The sequence below is a fragment of the Calidris pugnax genome, unplaced genomic scaffold, assembly GCF_001431845.1.
Source record: "Calidris pugnax isolate Ruff unplaced genomic scaffold, ASM143184v1 scaffold24, whole genome shotgun sequence".
Classification (NCBI taxonomy): domain Eukaryota; kingdom Metazoa; phylum Chordata; class Aves; order Charadriiformes; family Scolopacidae; genus Calidris; species Calidris pugnax.
In genome coordinates, this window is record NW_015090922.1 from 40,348,957 (window position 1) to 40,370,124 (window position 21,168).

Sequence of the window (21,168 nt, forward strand, 5' to 3'; positions counted from 1 at the left end):
TCTGCATGGGCAACTCCCAGGCTATAGCAAAAGCAGGAGCAGTTTGAAAGATCTTTCTTCTCCCTTCATCTTTTTTTTTTTTTTTTTTTTTTTGCAACTGCATGTAGCTTTCCAGAAGACAAGTTTGGGTTTGCTTTTAGTCTGCTAGAGCTCTGGCTTGATCTGGGTGCAGTTCTGAGAAGCAGCAAAGGGCATTTGCTATCAACCCATAGCAGTTGCTTTGATCTTTGGCTTTTGGCTCTTGCAAGGAGAGCAACAGATCCAAGAATCACAGAACAACACGTTGCATGGGGGAATGTTATGAAACTGTAAGTGCCTTGCTATGCTCTGCTTAAAATTTTTGATAAATTAAAGTGCTGAAGCATTGAGAGGGAGTAATCCTGCGACATCGGTAAGGCTCTGTATAAGAAACAAACACTGTTTTATTGTAGAACATCCCAGTGTACGTGCTTCCCATCCCAGTGGGAGACTGACTGCCCAGCAGAAGATACTGTCTGCAATCAGATCCCTGCAGTGCTGCATTGCTCTAGTGTGTCTGTCTAGAATCTAGCAGTGTCTTGCTTTATTTTACTGTTCATATTGCTCTCTGTGAAGTGGATTTCTTAATCTGAAATAAAAATTTGTAAACGTACAAATACAAACTAAAGCTTGTGAGTTAAGTTTATAAAAAGCCACTTTGCTTGTTTCAGTCAACCAAAATGTTAATTTAACTTATTTTCTGGATGTGAGCTTTAGCTTCTCAAACTTCAATCAGCCTAAGACATGAGGTGATAGTAGTAGCTCTCCAGCCTTTTTTGCTTACATCGGTTACAAGACTTAAGAAAGTATTTCAGGTGCTAATAGTAGCTAAGTAGCTAAAAAGAAACCTGATGGATTGGATATGGTATTATTTTATTAATATTTTGCCCTTAAATGGGAGGAAAAAAAAAATCAATGAATCTTACTAATACTGGCTCCTATCTACTTGATAACCAGTAGAAATAACAAAAAAATTTAACATATGCAAGATAATTAAATGGACTAGGTAGGCATTGTGGACAGTTCATAGCTGTCTTGGAATACTGAGGGTGGAATGTCTCTCTCTGTGTGGATGGAGACAGGAAAGAAGTTTTAGAGGGCTTCTAAGCTTAATTCTATACTTTGATCATTCTTGAGAGTGAGGGAAGAAGATACGGGTTTTTTTAGCAGGCCCATTAAATACTGTTTATGTGTGGGGTCTTTTGGGGTTTAATTGCTTAACGACTTTGTGTGCAGTAGGGATGGACAGGAAAAGATGCAATATTTGGTTTAGGTTTTCTGTGGTTACTCATCAGTAAAATGTATTTTGCTCCCATTCTTAGTGATAGATTTTGGGAGGGTTACTGTCAGAGTGACGCTGTGGGAAATATTTGGAAGATATAACTGACACACTGTAAATCTACCAGGTGCATTAATTTGTAAAATTATTTGTTCTTATATGATAGTTGTCTTCTGGGGTTTGCTTCCCCCCCCTCCCACGATTATTGTGGAATGCTTATCCGTTCACTGTCCATGTTACAGTTCCTTAAAGGTATATTAAATATGTTTGGAACAGTCTATGCCACTTCTTTTATGCTCTCTTAAGGCTTTGCAGTTCTGTTAATGCACTGAAGTGCTCATCCTGGGAATAACGAGTTGGTTAGTCATTTTTCTTCCCCAGATAATCACAGCAGCCTTTCCATATTCTCCTTTGACCAGTCACAAACATTATACAGCCCCTTGTGTGAGAGAAATACATTACAATATGGACACAAGGAGAAATAGCACTGGCACTAACACGGCCGTGGCTGTCATGGTCTACAGTTGTAAGCAAGACAGGATATTTACATGTAATGTCTTGTTTTATATCTTTATAGAATGGCATATGCTGATTTCAGGTAAACATATAGTCTTTGGATTATATACGAAGTATAACATTTTTCTTTGTTTTATATCTTACATCATTGGTAGGTTCATGATACAGTGAAGTCAGTATCTGTATCAGGTATTATTTGAGGTTTTAGAATCACTGATTAGAATCACATATTAGATTTTCTCATATTTAATTTAGGTTTTTCATTCTTTTAATAGTGAGGAATAGAATTTTTGTATTCTGATAATGTAATTTCTTAACCAGCTGTCTTTGTTACGTGCTGTCATTCAGTAGAACAGGAAGTGAAAAGTAATATACTATTTTAGTTATTGGGGTAGAATCTTCTTAAAATGTCATTCTTGAGTTGATTTCAGAAGCTTTGTATCAGCTTTGTGAAATACTGTATATTTTACCTTTTTGTCTAAGTAATGATTTTTTGTGTATCCATCTACTACAGATGAAGTGTAGTGGCTGTTCCAAGCAGATGCTGAAGAGTTGACCTCATTGCAATCCAGCTGGTACAAAAAACAAGAAAGCATATAGTTTTCTCCTAGTAACCTCCTGTTATTCTGTGGTCTGTGCATAATACACAGTTAATGAAGAAAGTATTGAGGTGTCAGGAGAGCATTGGGTTCTGACGTAGTGTATGGTCTTATGTTCCTTGAATGTAAAAGAAACTGGAATATACTGATCTTCTTAAGCTATAGAATTGAAATCCTGAAAAAGATGTTTTCATGTAATTTGTTTTAATAGACTTTGTAAGCTCAAGGGGGACCACTGACACTGCAAGATTATGATGTTGCCTTGCCAAGCTGCTTACCAGAAAAAAAGCAGTAGAATTTTCCTTGAGCAGTTTGCAAGCAGACTTTTTCAATACAGAAAAGGAACCTAGTACAGATGTTGGGTTTTGTAGACAGAATGATCCGGGTGGATTATATGTTACCACTTGGGTGGTGGGGTTTTTTTCCCCTGATTGTTTTGTTCTTTTACCCTTTCATATAGACAAACATAAACAGCACTTAATATAATAAATATTAGGATTTCATGCAGCTCTGGAGGTACTTTGTGAAGCACTTATTAAATAAAAAACAAAGGATTCTACTAAAACAAGTTTGTTTAAATATGTAGTAATTTTAGGCATAAAAGGAAAAAAGCAACTGTATGCAAGATAGCTTTAAAATTTAAGCTCAAAGTTATATTATTTATGAAACAACCTCAGATTGCTTTTATCTTCTTGTTGTTACTTTTGTCTAGAATCTGCAAGCAGGATGGAATCCATGTTAAAAAAGAAAAAAAGGCAACCTTTGCATGAGCAAAGCATGAGTGCAGGAGTATGTCCTATATTTGTCAGATTTAGCAGAAGAAACCTGCTAAGTAGTACATCATCTACTAAATGCAATCATGTTACTATCATATTACTTTCCCAAATCCAAGTTTTCAAAATGAAGTAGAAAATGTATGAACGTGACATTCTTCAGTCAAGTCAGTCTTTTTGTCTGGCTCTTGTCTGCCATCTTCATCTGAAGATCCTTCTGCTCCTTGGGAAAGGCAGAAAGGTGAAGCTTGGCAATGGAAAAGTGTGGGTTTTTTTGTTTTTTTTTTTTTTTTTTTTTTCCTCCTGTTTAGTTGTGGATAGCTTTAGCTTTGTGTATTTGTGAATGTATTAGTTCTGTGTGAATATTTATGTAAAAGATACAGATTTAACTGTGGTGACAAATCTTTCCTTTGATTTTCATGCTTTGTAAATTCTGAATCTGAGCTCTACCAAAAATAAAAAAAAAATCTTGAAAGCATAGGCTAGGTAAAGATGCTCAAGGGATTTTTTTTTTTTTTTTTTTTTTTTTTTTTTCCTCCTGTTTAGTTGTGGATAGCTTTAGCTTTGTGTATTTGTGAATGTATTAGTTCTGTGTGAATATTTATGTAAAAGATACAGATTTAACTGTGGTGACAAATCTTTCCTTTGATTTTCATGCTTTGTAAATTCTGAATCTGAGCTCTACCAAAAATAAAAAAAAAATCTTGAAAGCATAGGCTAGGTAAAGATGCTCAAGGGATTATGAGTTTTGTTTTGAGGAAGAGAAATAATTGGGTCCAAAAAGTTTGAAAGTTACTGCATTTATATAACTTCCAGGGGAAAAAAAAATAATAAAATTAATTACAGGACTAGCTAGGGGGTAGGGAGAATATTACTTTTACTTAAAAAATCGCCACAATTTTACAACATTTGTTTACTTTCTTGATGAAACCTGAATCTGTACTGAATGGAAGAACATTTCATAACTTTGTAGAGATTATTATTAGAAGCAAGCACTATCTGATAGTTGAGCGTAGTTAAACGAATTACATGAAGTCTGGCTATCTTGGGATGTTGCCATGTTAAGAAATAGATCTATCAATACAATATAAAATGAATAAATTTTATATTAAAATTACATCTTTCAAAGGCCTGCTCTTTGCAGATTAACAAAGCTGAATGGGGAGAGTTGGCATCTCAACTAAATTTTTAGTTAATTATAGAAATGAATTTTCATACCTTCTGAGTCTTGCTAGTAGAACAACTCACTTCTGTAGAGAAGTCTTTGCTGCAGGTGTTCATTTAAAGCTCTGGGCTTTTACAAAGGCCTCTCCAGTGACTCTTGATTGTCAAAGTTGCCTCTAAAACAACCACTATTTGAGTCTCTCTATCTTCATGATATTATGTTCCACTTTAAACCCAGAGACCTTAGCACAACTTTCCGGAGCCTTGAGGAAAAAACATGGAACTTGAAGGAAAAGGGGACAGGTATGGGGAGGAGATGAAGCTGTTCCTTAGCTTTGTGTCTCTCTATTGTGAAGGCAGGAGTATCCCTCCTCTGGATCTAGACCTCTAAGCAGTGGTTGGGATGTGGGTGCAAGTCCTCTAACGCAGACTGAAATCTTCAGTTAAGGCACATTTTGAGGGACAGTCAGGACTAGAGTGAAGTTCTTGATCCCAAAGCCAACAACTGAGAAACCTGAATTCTTTGAAAACTGCAACTGATGTCATTTTTGTATTTAAAAAAAAAAAAGGTAAAAAATCCAAGCCATTGAAGGTTTCCTGTGTGAGAAGTGCCTTGCTTCACAGCTTTAGCTGAGCAGCCCGTGGTGAGCAAAAGGCTGTGTGATGGGAAGCTCATATTCACCATCCACTTCACGCCTGTGCTGCAGCTTGTGCAGGCATCACCCAGAGCTTCCTCCCTGCTGGCTGATATGGGATCCTTTCCTGCTGGAACACGCTGCACTCATACTGCTCCACAGTGATTATCAGGTTTCTCACTGAAATGTATCTTGCCATCCAACAGAAATAATTCCTGTTTATGAGGCTCTTCTGAATTTTAAAAGCTGGTAGCTTCTGTTATTTTCTCCCTTCATCTCCCCCTCCTTTTTTTAATTTTATTTTCTGTTTCCAGTGCACGTGTCACATACAAAGGTGTACTGGGATTCTGGGGGAGGATATCGAAACTTCAGTGTATGTTCACAAGAATCATTCAAAGAGCCTGTGGGCAGATATTGGAGATAATTAGGAACAAGCTGGAACTGCTGCAGGCTCGAGGGATGTTTGCAGGCTGCAGAGCGTTCCTAGGGGAAAGAAATTGCTCTGTAATTACAGGCAAGGTCAGTGCAGTCAGTTCAGTGCAAAAGAGATGGTAAGAACTGCGGCTCCCTCCCTTGAAGATCTTTGAATGTCATTAGCAAGACACAGTTGTTATCACTTTTTACGTAAATGTCCCCTGAAGTATACACTGTGTAAGTGTTCTCTCTGCTGCCAGGATCGCAGCCCTTTCTTGAGAGTCAAGATTGATGCTGGTAAGCGAAGGGAATTTCTTGGTCATACTTCACATTTCTTTTAATCTCAAAAGATTTTGAATGCGTGTTTCAGTGGTGTAAATCTCCAGTTTATTTAAAAGGCATGTTATTTGTACATTTTTCTTTTCTGAAATGGGTCTTTCAAGATCTGTCTGAAGTATTTCAGCCCACTTCAATATATTTGAAAATGAGGCATATTTTCATGGCTGATGTGGGTAGCTTTGGCTCCAGGACATTGTGGTGGCCATTTAAAATTCATCCTCAAGAGTCATTGCTTCCCACCCTTCTGAGGGCAAAGCCTTGAGTTGAGAAATAGTCTGTCCCCAAAATTTGTCACCAGAAGCCTTCAAGTGGCAATACTAGTTGCAAGTACTACTCCCTTCTGTTTCTCACTTGTGCTGTACAGCTCCACCTTCTCCATTTTGCCAGGGCAGCTGAATGTGGGACCGCACTGGGACTGTGTCAGGGATTGATTCAACTTAAAACAAAAAAGAAAAAGCTTTTGAGCTCTGTTCAAACTGATGGGAATCTAGGCTGCTGTGGTGCCATACCTCCCACCCCCTTCCTTACACTGGCAATGGTGGTGTTGCACGTGCACGGTGAGTTAGCTAAGGGAAGCTCTCTTAAAATCGATTGCTGGTTTTGGAGGGTGTTTTTGGCAAGATCGGCTTCCTGAGCTGCACGATTGGAAGAGTGCTGGCGGTCACGTTAGAAGAGACTGGAGGATTGTCACTCGTCACAAAGGAAGCTGAGAGTGCGGCTGAATCTAGCAAACCAGACTTATATTGGTTAAGCTGTTGTGAATTTTCATTTCTGAAATTTTTAATTGGGTCATTTCTCTGATGTAGTTCAGAGTGTTGCACATGGAGTGATCATCCTGGCTTAAGTGAGGGGCATGTTGTGCCATGCTAAGGGTTGAGAAAGAAGTGATCAGAGCTGCAGGAACAAAAGTATCATGAGTCACCATCCCTGGATGTGTTTAAGGGACGTTTAGGTGGGGTACTGAGGGATATGGTGTAGGGGAGGACTATCTAGAGTAGGGTAGATGGTTGGACTCGATGATCCCAAGGGTCTCTTCCAACCTGAACGATTCTATGATTCTGTGATTCTATCTTCCGTTTGTCTTGCAGCTAAATGCTTTGTATTGTGAAGGTCCAGCCTTCGATTACTTTTCAGGTTTTCTTCCTTGCCATATAAGCATAACAGATGTAGCACTGTTTCACTCGGAATTTTCCTATGAGTGTGTTTGACCAGTAACTGATTAAAGGGACTTGCAGCAGAGCCTTTTGATGAATGTGTATAAATTGAGAAACTCACAATTAATAGCTTCTAACAGTTTACTTAAGGACCCTTGGTGTTCTCCTTGAAAATATTTTTTCCTGAAGGCATTTTAAAATCTGTTTTTTGCTTGTTCTTCCTAGCTGTATTCTTTAATTTAACTCCTATTTAATCTGATGATGTAGCATTAAGCATTGATAGGTCTAGAAATAATACAAATATTTCCGTTATTTTTCATGTAAGACAGCTATATATGAAAAAACTTGCACTTTAAAAAAAATGTATACAAATACATATATTGCCTTTTCCCTTATTACAAGAACCCAGGAGGGTCATTCAGCACATCAGAAATGCAAATCAGCTACTACTGTTTTTTATTTTCACTTTTCTGAGAGTGTAATTTGGAGGAGGTGGTTGTGAGTTTGTTGGGGTATTGCGTTGAAATAAATGTTGTCAATATTCCTGATGAATGTCTGCTGAACGGCCACTAACACAAGCTCCACTTCTCTCAATATGCTGACAAATACATTTTCTGACAGTTTTATTTGCTTAACGATATATAGGTGCATATGACTATCATTACAGCGTCTGTATTAATGGGCTGGCAGTTGTTATTACAGTGCCTGGCATTATACCTTTGCTACGTATCTGTTTCAGTGCAGCTGTGCTGGGGTTACAGATCTCTTTACATCTCTGATCAGCATCACTGACTGTCTTGCCCGGGCTACGCAGCTGTCCCCGAGCAGGGGAAAAGCTTCTAGAATTACCTAAGGACAAACATTGTGGAGAGAAAAGCATTTCAGAACAAACAGAACAAAAATCAAGCATCTTCTTTTTTTTCCACTCTCCACTCTTCCTTTCTTTTTCTAGGGGGCAAAGAACATTTTTTGCAACCACTGGTCAGCTTATTGGTATTTGTTTAGAATCATGTCCTTCAAATTAATTTTGTATTGTTGTGTAATATGAAAGAAAGGTGTTGACCTCAATGACTTGTACCACAATGGAAGGTGAATAGAGCAAAGATAATTAGAACAGACGAGTGAAAGAAGAGGAAAACTAGCACTTATTCAGGCCAAAATTACATTTTCTCCTTAGGGAATTGGCCCTTTTTTACCTCCAAACCAATTCTTTTCTTGTATGTACTTCAGCCTTTTAGGAATTGAGTGGTTAATTTTGTTGAGTCGTTTTGTTTCCTTTTGAATAGGATTATTTAATATTTTGTGTTATATTATAAGTTGCATTAAATAACAAAATGTATCATCTTGCCAGCTTCTAGCTCTGTAGTACTTAACCTGTTAATATAGTGACTACAGTGGTAGTAGTGACTAGCGGTATAGTAATATAGTGGTGTTACAGAATGTGCCTGTCACATTCAGCAGTAATCTTGAAGATAACTCCCACAGTCATCATTTGATAGCTGGTGGGATCATCTGCTACCAGCTTTTGCAGAACCGGTTGTGGTTTGATCCTTCAGAACAAAATGCAAGTTCATGGTCTCGCATTTTTAATAGTATCTTGTTATCTTCATGGATAGTGGTGTGTATAGTTTTTCCTTCTTAGACTGTAAAGGGAGGAATAATCGCAGTTTCCTTTGACCTCACGCAAGTTTGAGAGGAAGGAAACCTGGTTAGGCTGAAAAATCCTGAAATCTGGTAGCCTGACTTTTCAAAGACTCTGTAGCTTATGTTTCTTTCCAGATGATGTTTGGGCAGTCAGAATTTTCAAAATGCAGGCTGAGTGTCTTTTTTTTTTGTTTGTTTGATTTGGTTTTCTGAAGATAATAATTTGGAAATAGTGTACTCACCTGAATTTTCTTTCTCTGTTTCCCTTCCCCTCCCAGTCTCCTTTTATCCTCACCTTCAGATATTCTGCTCTGGAGCCTTGAAGAGTGGGGTTTTGAATAAACATAAAATGCTGAAGAGCTTGCTGCAGTATTGGTACACTTGGCTGTGCATAACTTCTTTCTGTCAACAAGAGAGAGACTTCAATGAAAGATGCATGAGAACAAGCAAATATTTTTCTGGTTGTCCAACTGTGGCTTAACACTTACACTTTATATAAGTTAATGGAAACAGTTAGGAGATAAACATGATGGGTTAAATATTGACAAAATATGAGACCCACTGTTAATAAGCTTTTTTTTTTTTTAAATTAATACCTATATTATAGGTATTAATTTAAACATAACTTGTTGCTGGTTTTGCGTTCAAAAAGAGCTGTGCTTTCAAAGGAAAATAAAATAAAATACTTGTGGATCCTTCTTTCCTGTGTCACAGGTCTAATATGTTTTTGTCTCACTAGGTATTAGTAGTTAAGAAGTGTTTTACATCACCGGGCTTAGACTCCAAAGGGTATTAGAGGATGAGTTCAAGTAGCATCTCCCTTTGTTAAAGGGAAGATCCAGAGCAAAGACATTTTCGGCTGCCCTTTAAGTGAGAGTAAAAGTAGGTAACTTCAATTTGTTGATATTTAGTGTCCTAGTAGTGCTAGAAATAATTTACCAACAAAAATAGATACTTTTTCAGAATCCAGTGTATTTCTATGATTAGCCCTTGCCCTGCTCTGACATACTGAATAAACTTTGATGCATAAAGTTTGATTATAAAAAAATCTGCAGTTAAAACTTTAGTTTGGATGAATTTCATCTGGAAGGCCAAGTTCTCTTTACATGGGGATCCTGAACTGAATTCAGACTTGGGGTAAGGTCGTTCAAGTAACACCTAGCTCTTCTGTAATGCTTTTTGTCCTTAGCTCTTACGCGAGCTTTACTAGAGGCATTTACTGTTAGCTTTCTGTTTCATGGTGGGGAAAAAGAAGGCAAAACACTTCATTTAATGTGTGAAAAAGAGCAGAACTGTGGGATTGCTGTAATGGTGGAAGAAGGAGGGGTGTCTAAATTAGTTACTGATTTTCTTGAGGGAAGACTAGCATCTGAATATTTTGATTAGGTTATTTCTTTGAAAATACCAAGTGGGTGGAAACGAAGGAGAGGGGAATGGAAAGAATTAAATCTTAATATATAATATATGTAATCTTAATTCAGCCTATCTTTTGAGTGTTTGACACTACAGACTTCAAAGTATTTTTGGTCATGTCTGCTGAATATAAGTACAACATAAAGGAAGTGTTGACAATCAGTGATTTAAAGGTATTCTTGTAGGGTGCATTGTATTGAGAGAGAGGTATTTGAATAATGACTGACTTTATTCCTTTTGTAGTTATTTTAGTTTTTCTCTCTCCCTGTTCAGCATTCATAGTGCTGTTATGATATTTTTAAGAGGAGAAGCCTTTGGTTTCTCTGGTATTGAAAGTGATGGTAAATTGGACTCGAGTGAGAGAAGGTTATTGGCCAAGTCACAGTAGAGACCTTTTCTCAAACTCGTTAATTTTATATGCAGTGAATAAGGACAGAAATTGCATAGAGATTTTGTGCAAAGCCACTGCGTCTGTAGTTGTCTGAATTTTAAAATCCCCTTGCAAAGTCATGGTACTTGCACAGTACCATGCAACAGTTCAAACAATTTTGTTTAACGCTTAACTTGCACAGCTCTAACTGATGTTTCAGAGACTGTTTTCTCAGTATATCAGGGTTTTTTTTGTTTTTCTGTAGGATTAGTAAAGGCTTGCATCATAATACACATGCTACTACCATAAAATGTCAACTCTTGAATGCGGATGTTTGTTTGCAAGAACTCAGTGTATATGGAAATAACACTGCTGATCCTTGACAGGATCACATTTGCTTATGGGATAAGTGGAAAAATTCTTCTTCAAACCATTATTTTCTGAAAGTTTTTATGAATTTTCCTTTAGATGAACTTTCTTTGGACTTTAATTGAGAAGCACCATAAATCTGGAAAGTCTAGGTGGCGTTTCTCATATCCTCATTGTGCTATGATGAGAAGAATTGGTAGCAGCCATTATTTTTAAATCTTTGGTTAGTTGTAATGCTGAAAAGTTCTGGTAGTGACTCTCCAAACCTCATGGATGGTGTTCTTAATAAGTGTGCTAGCTGAATAGTGTTGTAAACTGTTTTATGACCTTGCCTTTATATCTATAAATTTGTTTTCTTATCTTTTTCTCTTTTTTAAAAAATTCTTCTTTGTACATCTATGCTAGACTGAAAAAAGTAGTTAACTAACTGAAGTGTGAGGTTAGTACAGTGCCGTATATAATATAGACAAGACCATTTTTACAGCTGTGATGAATGTCATGAATGTAACTCTTCATTTAAATGAGCTCTCTTTAGCAGTAGCTGTATAGATGCATTAATTGTGCATATATGTCCACTTCAGATACAACTTCTGGAACATCCTGGACAGCCTTTTGGCTTGGTCTCTTACTGTATTTACACTCTTCTGTATATAACAGAATCTGGGTAATATTTTCCCGGAGAAAATTGAGGCTTATGTGGGACTTGAGTAGTCTTTAAAATTCATCTGTATTGATTCAAACTGCTGAGCTTTAATTTTGGACTACCTTAGATCTCTTTTAAAGCGGTAATTTAAGCCCTGGAGGAATCTTTCTCAGTCTCCTTTGAGACTAAGTTTAGCACAGTACTTTCATGGTTTGGAGCATCTTCCATATGAAGAAAATCTGAGAGCTGGGACTGTTCGGTCTGGAGAAGAAAAGGCTCAGGGAGATTTTTTCGATGTGTATAAACACTTGATAGGAGGGAATGAAGATGAAGGAACCAGGCTCTTTACCATAGTGCTCAGTGACAGGACCAGAGGCAGTAGGCACAAACACAGGAGGTTCTCTGTGAACATCAGGAAGACCAAGTACTAGCACAGGTTGCCCGGAGAGGTCGTGAAGTCTCCATCTGTAGAGATACTCAAAAGCCACCTGGATACAGTTCTGGGCAACTGTTACAGGTGACCTTGTTGCAGCAGGGTGGTTGGACCAGATAAGTTCCAGAGGTCCCTTCTACCCTCAGCTATTCTGTAATTCTTTTTGTGTGCCTTGGATTCTACCTCTGTGTCTACTCCATCAATGAGACTTGCCTTCCCTACCCTCATTCCAAAGTCGTGCAATCTTTGTTCAAGATCTTGCTCCAATAACTGCGACCAAAAGAAGGTTCCTTTCCCTTTCCCCCCTGCAATGTATCCTTCTTGAATAGGTTTCGTTAGTTATACATGTCAAGTTTTGGGAACTTTGGAAGTGAAAAAGAAAATCTCGTAGTTTATATTTGTGTGTGTATCAAATACATATGTGTGTCTGAATATTGCATGTATCTATATGTAATATAGATATTTTATAGGAGACCAATATAAAACCCTTAATCATAATGCTTTGCTTAACATTAGTCTTTATATCTTTAAGTTGTTTTGTAGCTTATTTTATTAATTTTTTTTTTGTATGTGTGTGCTTTGTCTTGCAGAGTTGGAAGAATCCATGGATTTCAAGCTTTGAATGACGAGCATCTTACAAGATTACCTAAACTGAAAGCTAAACTGAAAAGGCAAATGCAGCTCTGAGTACCAGATTGAGTGAGCTGGTGTGTGCACTGCATGTACATGAAAACGCACATGTTTCTGTCATCACATAAACTTATTCTTGCATATTCCTGAGAGCTTTGCAGTTGATGAAAATTAATTTGAGAACCAGATGGAGCACCTTTACAGCACAGGAATCAGTAACCCATGGAAAGACACCTGCCAGTAATGTTCAGCTTTCCACATGGTCTTCACGGGTGAAAACAGTTTGCAAGAAGAGGAAGAAAAAACACCCTCTGCACAGAAAAAGCCTAAGAAATACCTCCACAACCTAAATCAATAGCTGTGAGGGAAACAGAAGAATACAGAGAGTAGAGGAAACCAATTTTGTTATCGCAGAGGAATAATGTATAATTTTTGGCACGTTTTGCTTTGGGCTCAATAGATTGTGAATGGACTAATAAATCGTGACCATATGTTGAGTGATGATGACTGGAAGTAAATAAGTTGAGGAACTATGGGACAAGTCTGGGCATTGAACTGAGCAAACCTCGTCGTCCTTCTTGAGTTAACCAGGTCATCAAACTTGCATATTCTTTCTCCTTCTCCTTTTTCCTCTTTTCACTTAGTGTGGTATAAATACTAATTAATTGAGCTCATAAATGTTATTCAAATAAAACAATTGGAATACTTCATATGTTTCCTTCTTGTACAGCTGCAAATGTTGTGTCTGGAACTATGAATCTGTGCTGTAGACAAGCATCAAGAAGGAAAGATCCGATCAAACAAGCAAGGAAAATACCTAGTGAAATAGCGAACCCAGGAAGTCAGATTTTTAATGCTGCTCCTCTTTCTTTTTTAGATGATTCTATTTCTTCCTTCCTTGAATTTTAGAAGATTTTGAAAGAGTGCTTACTTGATGTGCTTTAATTCTGGCATTTGTTTTTTACAGTAGGATGAAAAGTCTGTGATTCCTTGTAGCAGAAAAAAAGGGAAAAGTCTAAGAAAAACAGCTTGACATTTTAGCCTGTTTCGGAGGAGAGAGAACTTCATGGTTCACCTGAGGCAAACTTACCTGCTTTGAAAGCCAAAAGCTTTAGAGCATTTTTGATTCTGCTATAAATGAAGAGGGGGTTTCTTTTTCATTCGTGTGTGGCAGCGAAAAGTGGGAAAGCAGGCAAGATAGCGTGATAAACAGTTCAGGCTGTGTTGGGTCTCTGGTGGAAAAAAAAGTGCTGCAATGAAAATCGGATTGGCTTTGGATTGCAAAAACTTTTGAGTCCAACGAGCGGTTCAGTACCAAGAGGGATTTTCCCAACTGGCCTGGCACACCAGTGCCTGCACAAGTTCGGGTCTGTTTCGCACGGTTTGTGTGCCTTTTTTTCCCTTTATGCAATCTCTTTCAGCTTTAGCAGCAGAAATACATCAGATGGAAAAGATATGCCAGAGGGCAGCTTGGAAAAGATGAATGTCATATATATACATATATATGTCTGTGCGTGTGTTTAAATTTCTGCAACTGAACTTTTGAAGAAAATCTGACTGGAGGAAATCTTAAAAGCCTTAAGTTACTTGAAACCTACACATTTGCAACTCTTTGTCTCTGGAATTGCATTACGCTAAACTGGAATCTCAGGCTGTATAAAGATTATATCAAGTTGAGCAAAAAGATGACTTAACCATTTCTTGAGCGCCTCTTATGAAGTAGCTGTTTCTCCAAAGGATAAGTGCACCCTCACTCTACAGACTCAGAAACAAAAATGAACCTGAATTTTTTTTTAAGTGTTACTTTTTCTTAGCCAACTGCCATCATCTTTTATAGAGGAATTTTTCACTATGCATTTGGTGGATATTTATAAACACTGACCCCATCCTCCTCCCTTTCAATGATCTATCCCAGGTCAGTCTTATCAATAAAAAAAAAAAAAAATTGATTTAAATTTTGTGCACTAGACATATTACTTTCTTATGTCAAAAAATAAAATCTTTAAAAAGCATGTATGCAGCCGTGGAACATGGGCCTGTTCTTTGCAGCGATTCCAACATCCTCTGCCTCTCCTGGAAAGGGAGAGTCCCCAAAAGTGAGAAGGAGAAACCGGTGTGCAGGAGGCGGTACTATGAGGAAGGCTGGTTGGCAACAGGCAATGGCAGAGGAGTTGTAGGCGTCACTTTTACTTCCAGCCATTGCAGGAGGGACCGCAACACCCCTCAGAGAATCAACTTCAATTTGAGGGGCCACAACAGCGAGGTAAGCAAAATGTGTGTTACGTTTTAAAGGAAATTACAGAAATCTCTTTTTTTTGTTAGTATTGGTAGTATTTCTGCTTTAAATTTTACAGGGTAGTATGAAGGAGGCTCAGGACTAATCCAAATGGGATTGGGATCTATTGGAGTCTTTCTAGTAAATTCAGGCACACGAGGCTGATGGTGGAGAGCTTCTCTGGAAATGGGTCTGGTTGTGGTTTGGCATATTTTCTCCTTCACTCCCCAGCACCTCTCAGATTCTAGGCAAATTCAATAAATGTGTGTTAAGGGAGTTAAAAGTTGTGATGGTTGACTGCTTTTACCAGTATTAAAGTCTGGCTTGGAAGACTAATGGAAAGACACGGGAGTGGGAGATGAGGTCAGTTGAAGTCTGCCAGTTTTTCAGAGGCTGCAAACTGGACTGGCCTGTGGCAGGGGATAGCTGCCATCTCTAGAAAAACTTAATTTTATTAGGAAAAGGGGCAAGTGGGACTTCTCAGAAAAATGCAAAGATGCCTTGCAGTAAAATACTGTAACTTCAGAGTGCAAGGCATTGTCCTGACTATGATGCCACAAAAACTTCTCCACCTATTTTTTCTGGAAGGGATAAATCTGTTGGTAAAAGCTGATTATTTCAGCTGTGCTTTACTGCCTTCCTGGCACCTTTCCATAATGCTTCATGGCAAGTGCAGATGATGCCCTGTAGCATACAGAGTGTCTTGGACAAGTGGGAGAACTCCTGTTTGTTTCTGCTTTTTAGTTAGGCTGCATTTGGATGTGCTCTTTGAAAAGAATCTGTGCAAATTAAAGCTTTGCCCTTAGGTTAGTGGGTGGAATGACGCTGTATGTACTGAAATGAAAACCAAAGATATAGTGTGGTTTTTCTTGTCTTTTGTGCTACTTATTCCTTGGACTCTAATATATGTTGCCCTTTTGACATAAGCTGCACTCAAGATTTAGTGGTTGGTGATTTTTAATAACGTTGATAACTCTTTTATAAAGAGTTATTCTAAAAGCTCCCTCTTTTTGAGGAAAAAAAGGGAGTAGGGAATAAATATTTGGTCTAAAATAATTGCTTCCATACACTTTGTATGCAGGTGTGCGGGTGCGTAGTAAATTATATAGATTTTTATATTTATAGATGTATATGTTTGAATCGGGTTCATTCAGAAAATTACAGCCACCATTTCCTAAAGGGAAGAATGAAGTTTGGATCCAGCATTTTGTTTTGAGCTGTCTCTAGTTGTCAGTATAATTTTTGACTGCAAATTGCATTTTATTTTTGAAATGTATGATACAATGACCGCTTTTTTCTTCTCTAAATTTTCTGTGAACCTGGGCACCTGTTTTTCTCCTTTTGCATAATATGTGTCTTGGAAACAATGGAGGAAATGCTGCTTATGGGAATGGGAAGTCTTGTTGCAGAACGTGGAAATGCAAGAATAGGTTTAAATACGTGCCAGCTAAGTGGAGAAGATGCTGATGTGCATGCTGCCCTTTGGTTTTGGCTAGTTTTGCTCTGATTACTCAGTTGGCCATTTCTGAGTCACTGCATTGTTGCTGAGTGGATTGAGCTGTGTTGTTTGTACATCCTTTCACCTAAGAGTGATTGGTACAAGAGAGACTGAAATGAAAATATCCCATGTGATTTTTTTTTTCTATTTGGGTGCTTAAAATGTTCTGGGTCAAGGTTGTCGTTAATAAAGAGTTGTGTTTCTGTAACTAATCTTTCTGGTGAATGAAAATATGTGAATGACCAGAATAGAGACTACGAATTCATTTCTTTGAATGGCACCACAAAACTGGTGTGGTGGGGTCAAAAATGTGTCTTTCTGAAGGAAGAGGAGAGGTGGCTTTGGTGCAACTAAATTGCTGTCATGAGTCTGTGGCTGTTACCGGATTTTCCTGCTGGAATGTGTTTTTGAGCATCGGTGTAGCTGAAAGTTCATCCTGACAGGGTGATGTTATACAACACTCTTCACCAGGCTTACTGGATGTTATCCTTTTATGGGAGAATCCTACTAATTTTGGTAGCAATAAAGCTGTAATACAGGATTTGTTAATTGTTAAAGGTACATAGTTGAATGGATAAAGAGACTTTTTCTTTAGAAAAACCCCTTCCCTTCTAAATCTGTCTGATGAAAGATTCTTTCAAAGAAAGAAAACATTGAACAGCACTGCTGTTTGCTAATACTTGCATAAGGAGGAGTAAATGTTTTGTTTTCATATTCTCATGTTAAAAAGCAAGCCAACAGCAACCTTGTCTCTTCTGTGTACCATGTTACACAATGGAAAATGTTGATTTTGCAAGCATGTCCTGGTATATGAGTCTGATTAAAGTTACAATTGTTGTACGGAATGTGCCCAAAGGGATGTGATTGACTTAAAATTGTAAGAGCCTGTCTGTTTCACTGACCAATTCTAGGATGGTATTGTGTTGTCTTGTTCCCAGAAATGGTGATTTATACCTCTACGTATTTTTCTTTTGGATAAACCTACTGTGACAAGCCAAGTTTATTGCTTTTCTGAAATACATTGCTGGTTTAATATTAGTATGCATTAAATTATAAAGTCTGGAATGCTATAATGAGCTGAGCAGAAGAGGTGAAAATATAGAAGCTAAATACTTTCAATTTGGGGTATAATTAGCAATATGCTGTGGGCATAGCAGTATATTGTATTTCAGTTTTAGGGTGAAAACCTGGAATGCGGCAGCGCTGTGCTTTTGGCAAGAACGTGAGACTATTTTTAAGTGGGTCATGAAGGTGGATGCTAGTGATGTATTTTTGCGATGTTTTTATGACTACTGAAGAGATTCACTGAAACCTCCTTTTGGTACATAACTCGTTTTTTGACTGTAATAGCATGCCTGTAGCATATCAGAACAAATAAGAATGAAGAATCTCCAGGACTGAGTTCCTGACACACACATTACAGTGGTGGACTTGCGTGAGTCATCACATTGAACAAAATTGAGAATGAAATGCTTTGTAGTATGAGCCATGCTGGAGTTATTACAATTGCTTCAAGGTTGTTTTTTAGAGTTTGCAACTAGGAAGTGGCTGCCGTATTTCTTTAATTAACAACGTTCTTTTTATTTGTAGTTTCTAAGGATGATTGCAGGGATTAAACTAAGCCTATTCCATTTATTCAGTGGCAAGGGGTGAAAATGCTGCATTTTTTGATAGATCTTTTTTTCAACTTTGGCATTGCATTTTTAGTCCTAAATCTCATTTCCGTAAGGCTCAGCATTCTAAAAATTAATATTGAAATGGGCCTGTATCAAAGGCAGAAGCAACTTTAATGCAGAAGGAAGAGGAAATGTGTGTTGTGCAGCAGTTGTGCAGCTACGACGTGTTTCACGTGTTGTAGGAAGCACGTTCCATCTCTAACCTGGGAGGTGTCTCTGGGAGGGTCGGTGCTGGATGGAGCAGATGTGAATGGCTGCAGACACATGGTTTAATTTGGTTTTGGAGCACTTCCCTTGGTCTGGGAGAACAAAGTGATGGAGGCTGGCACTTGGTGGGTTTCTTTCATGAGTCAGGTAGAATGAGCAGCCAGGGAGCAGAGATGAAGTAGCCTAAAATACCTTCCCCTCCCCTGCTCGTGTAAATGCAATGCTGTGCAGAAATTAAAGAGTGAAATTTAGAAGTCTTTGATTTTGACCTAACTTGACTTTACTTGACTGTACTGGAGAACAGTGTTAGAAAATAATTGAACACATTCCTTTTATGACTCTTATTATTTCTGTGATGAATTAAAGATTAAATGAAAAATATCTGGTCACTTCACTAAGGTCAGGGTTTCACCCAGTGTGACTGAAGCATGCCAGACTGATGAATACTTTTATTTTTTTAATATTACTACAGAGACCCTGGCTTTCAGCTTCTGGTCCATCCTGAGGTTTCTGAGGAGAGACTTGCAAGGGAATCTGTGAAAGATAATTAGAAAAAGAGCCCAAACATATCCTCAGTGGATTTCAGTAGCCTTACAGGAGCTTCCTTTCCAGTGAAAGATTTACAGGATGTCTGCAAATCAAACTGGTTGGATGGTGCTGCTGTAGGTGTTTCTTCTAATGAGTTCTGTTGTGTCTAGTGTATTAAGAAGGTAACAGTTTCTATGGCACTTAATGTTTCTTAAAATATTAGTGTTTAAAATAATGTTTTGCAGGTGCATATTTTTCTTTTCACTGTGCTAACTAAAGAGACATCTTTGATATATTTAATATGATTCAGTATGCTAATTGCTGGACTGAAGCATTAAAAAGTAGTGCAAGAATATGCAAATTCTCATGCAGTGAATTAAGGAATGTGATGAACACATTACTGAGTAGGCATAGTGTTTTTTTGTGTAAATGTAAAGAAAATTGTTCTTTTTTTTTTTACATTTGTCATTATTTGAGTATCCTAAGTACATGACTCCAGCTGCAAAAACCACCCTGTTTTTTTAGCACAGGATTTCGAAGTAGACAGGGACATAAACATATTTCAGCTGGACTGTCAAAGGAATTATTTTCAGTTACAGCTTTTCAAAGTAATGCTGTCCTTCAGAAATATTCAATAAATGTTGCTTTTCATACGACATTGGTTATGGAAGTCTCTGCACTGTTCTTGGTTTGGTTTTATTTTACAGTGGAAGGAGGTTACAAATCGTTTTTCCTGTTTTGAAAAGAAAGCTATTCTTTATTCTCTCCACCTTTCTGAGCTTGTACGTGAAAGTTCTGAGCAATTCTGGCAGAGCAGATTATTTCCAGAAGCCTATTGCTTGCATAGGAAATAAATTTTAAACAAACAAACCTTTTCAACAATGTTTTTTGTTTATAGTGTTACTGGTAAAAATATAGAAAAAATATAGAAAGCCTTTCTTTTTTTTTTAAAAAAGCGCCTTTGTCTGTTTTAATTGTAACTGACATTTGAACCTTAAATTTTACATGTGATTTTTATTATGATTCCTGGAGAGGAAAAACAAGTCAGTGTGTGAGTCTTGACAGCCTGGGTACCTTCTATCAAGTGTTGCCTTCAGACATGGTTGGAACAGTTGTTAGTGGTGAACGCTTAAGAAATCTTGAGGTAGAGAGGTACCGTAATGATGCCTTTTGGCTACAGAAGCCTCAGTGGTACGAGACATACACTGATGTAAACTGCAGTGGTACTGCAGATCTTCTCTCCTGCTTCTCTGTCACTGTACGCAGAAGACAGGACAAGGTTTGTTGGCAGAAATACCATCTTTTTGTTAAAGCGAGCTAGTATAATTGGAAAAGACAGACAAGCTTTTGGGCATACAAGGTTCTGAAGAAGACTTGTGTTTATGAATGCTTGCCTAGATTTTACAATGCTGCTAGCTGATACAGTGCTAAATCTGTCTACAAACCATGCCCTTCCTCTGTCCTTAAGCTGTTTCATCTTTTTGTTAAAATTGGAAAAGACAGACAAGCTTTTGGGCATACAAGGTTCTGAAGAAGACTTGTGTTTATGAATGCTTGCCTAGATTTTACAATGCTGCTAGCTGATACAGTGCTAAATCTGTCTACAAACCATGCCCTTCCTCTGTCCTTAAGCTGTTATGGCTACAGAAAAACAGTGCAGCAGAGAGAGCCAGGATTAATCCTTCTGTGGGAAGTGACTTGTAGGAGACTAGGTCCTGTGCCTGATTGAGCTGTGTCTGTTAAATTTATATGGTGACTAGTGTTGCCAGGCTTTTTTCACTACTTATTTTCAGAAAGGACAAACACATTGGGGTTTCATGCAGGCTCCTTCTTATACCTTCTTGAACTGTCTACTCTGCACTTGGTGCTTGAGTACTTTAATTTCTTAAAACAAGTATTAAAAGAGCCAAAATACATGTTAAACCTCTTTGTTAGTCTTTTTCTTGCCAATCTTTTAAACTTCTGATGAAGCTTAAATAGGCTCTGTGGCACGCAAGGAGGCATCTTTCTTACCCTTTGCTTAAAAGAGGTAGCAAAGGAAATAAATGGAGCTGAAGTTGGAAGGGGTTGATCTCCTTCCCTTAAGCAACAAGTAGCAGTCCTGTTTCTGTGCCCTGTGTCAGTTTGCAAACCCCAAGGTACGGCCTAAACTGTTCTGGTACACCTTCTGTATAGCTTGTTCACTCTAAGAAGTGGGACAACTTTCAACGTGTCTTTTTTCTTTGCGATACTGTTTTTTTTCCAGCCATGCTCAGCTTCTGCTTCCACAAAAATTTGGCCCTTTCTGTCTGTCCATCCGTCTTTCTCAGTTGCCTCAGAATCCCAGTCTCCGTGACCTCTTCCAAGTTCAGGGGAGGTTGGCTGCTCAGTGCATTCTCCTCTTACTAAGGTACAGGATTATATTTGTCCTTAAGCAGCCGTGTGGCTTTGAAGCAAACCATCCAATGTTGCTGCAGCTGTAGCTGGGTGGTGGGAGTTGGTGATGCTGCACTGATTTATCCGCTACAGTCACGCGTACGCAGTGCGTTCCCTGCAAAGGATAGATAGGTCATCCGCTTTGGGAAAATTTAAATTACAATTTTTCTTTTTTG

General features: G+C 38.0%; 1 protein-coding gene across 1 annotated transcript in view; it reads left to right on the forward strand.

Moving 5' to 3' along the window:
• The window catches only part of TULP4 (tubby like protein 4), a 165,410-nt gene that overhangs the window by 19,882 nt on the left and 124,360 nt on the right, over positions 1–21,168 (forward strand). Inside the window, exon 2 of the mRNA XM_014950511.1 lies at positions 12,354–14,656. Coding sequence (XP_014805997.1) covers positions 14,405–14,656 — 252 coding nt within the window. The 5' untranslated portion in view covers positions 12,354–14,404. The remainder of the gene's footprint in view (positions 1–12,353; positions 14,657–21,168) is intronic.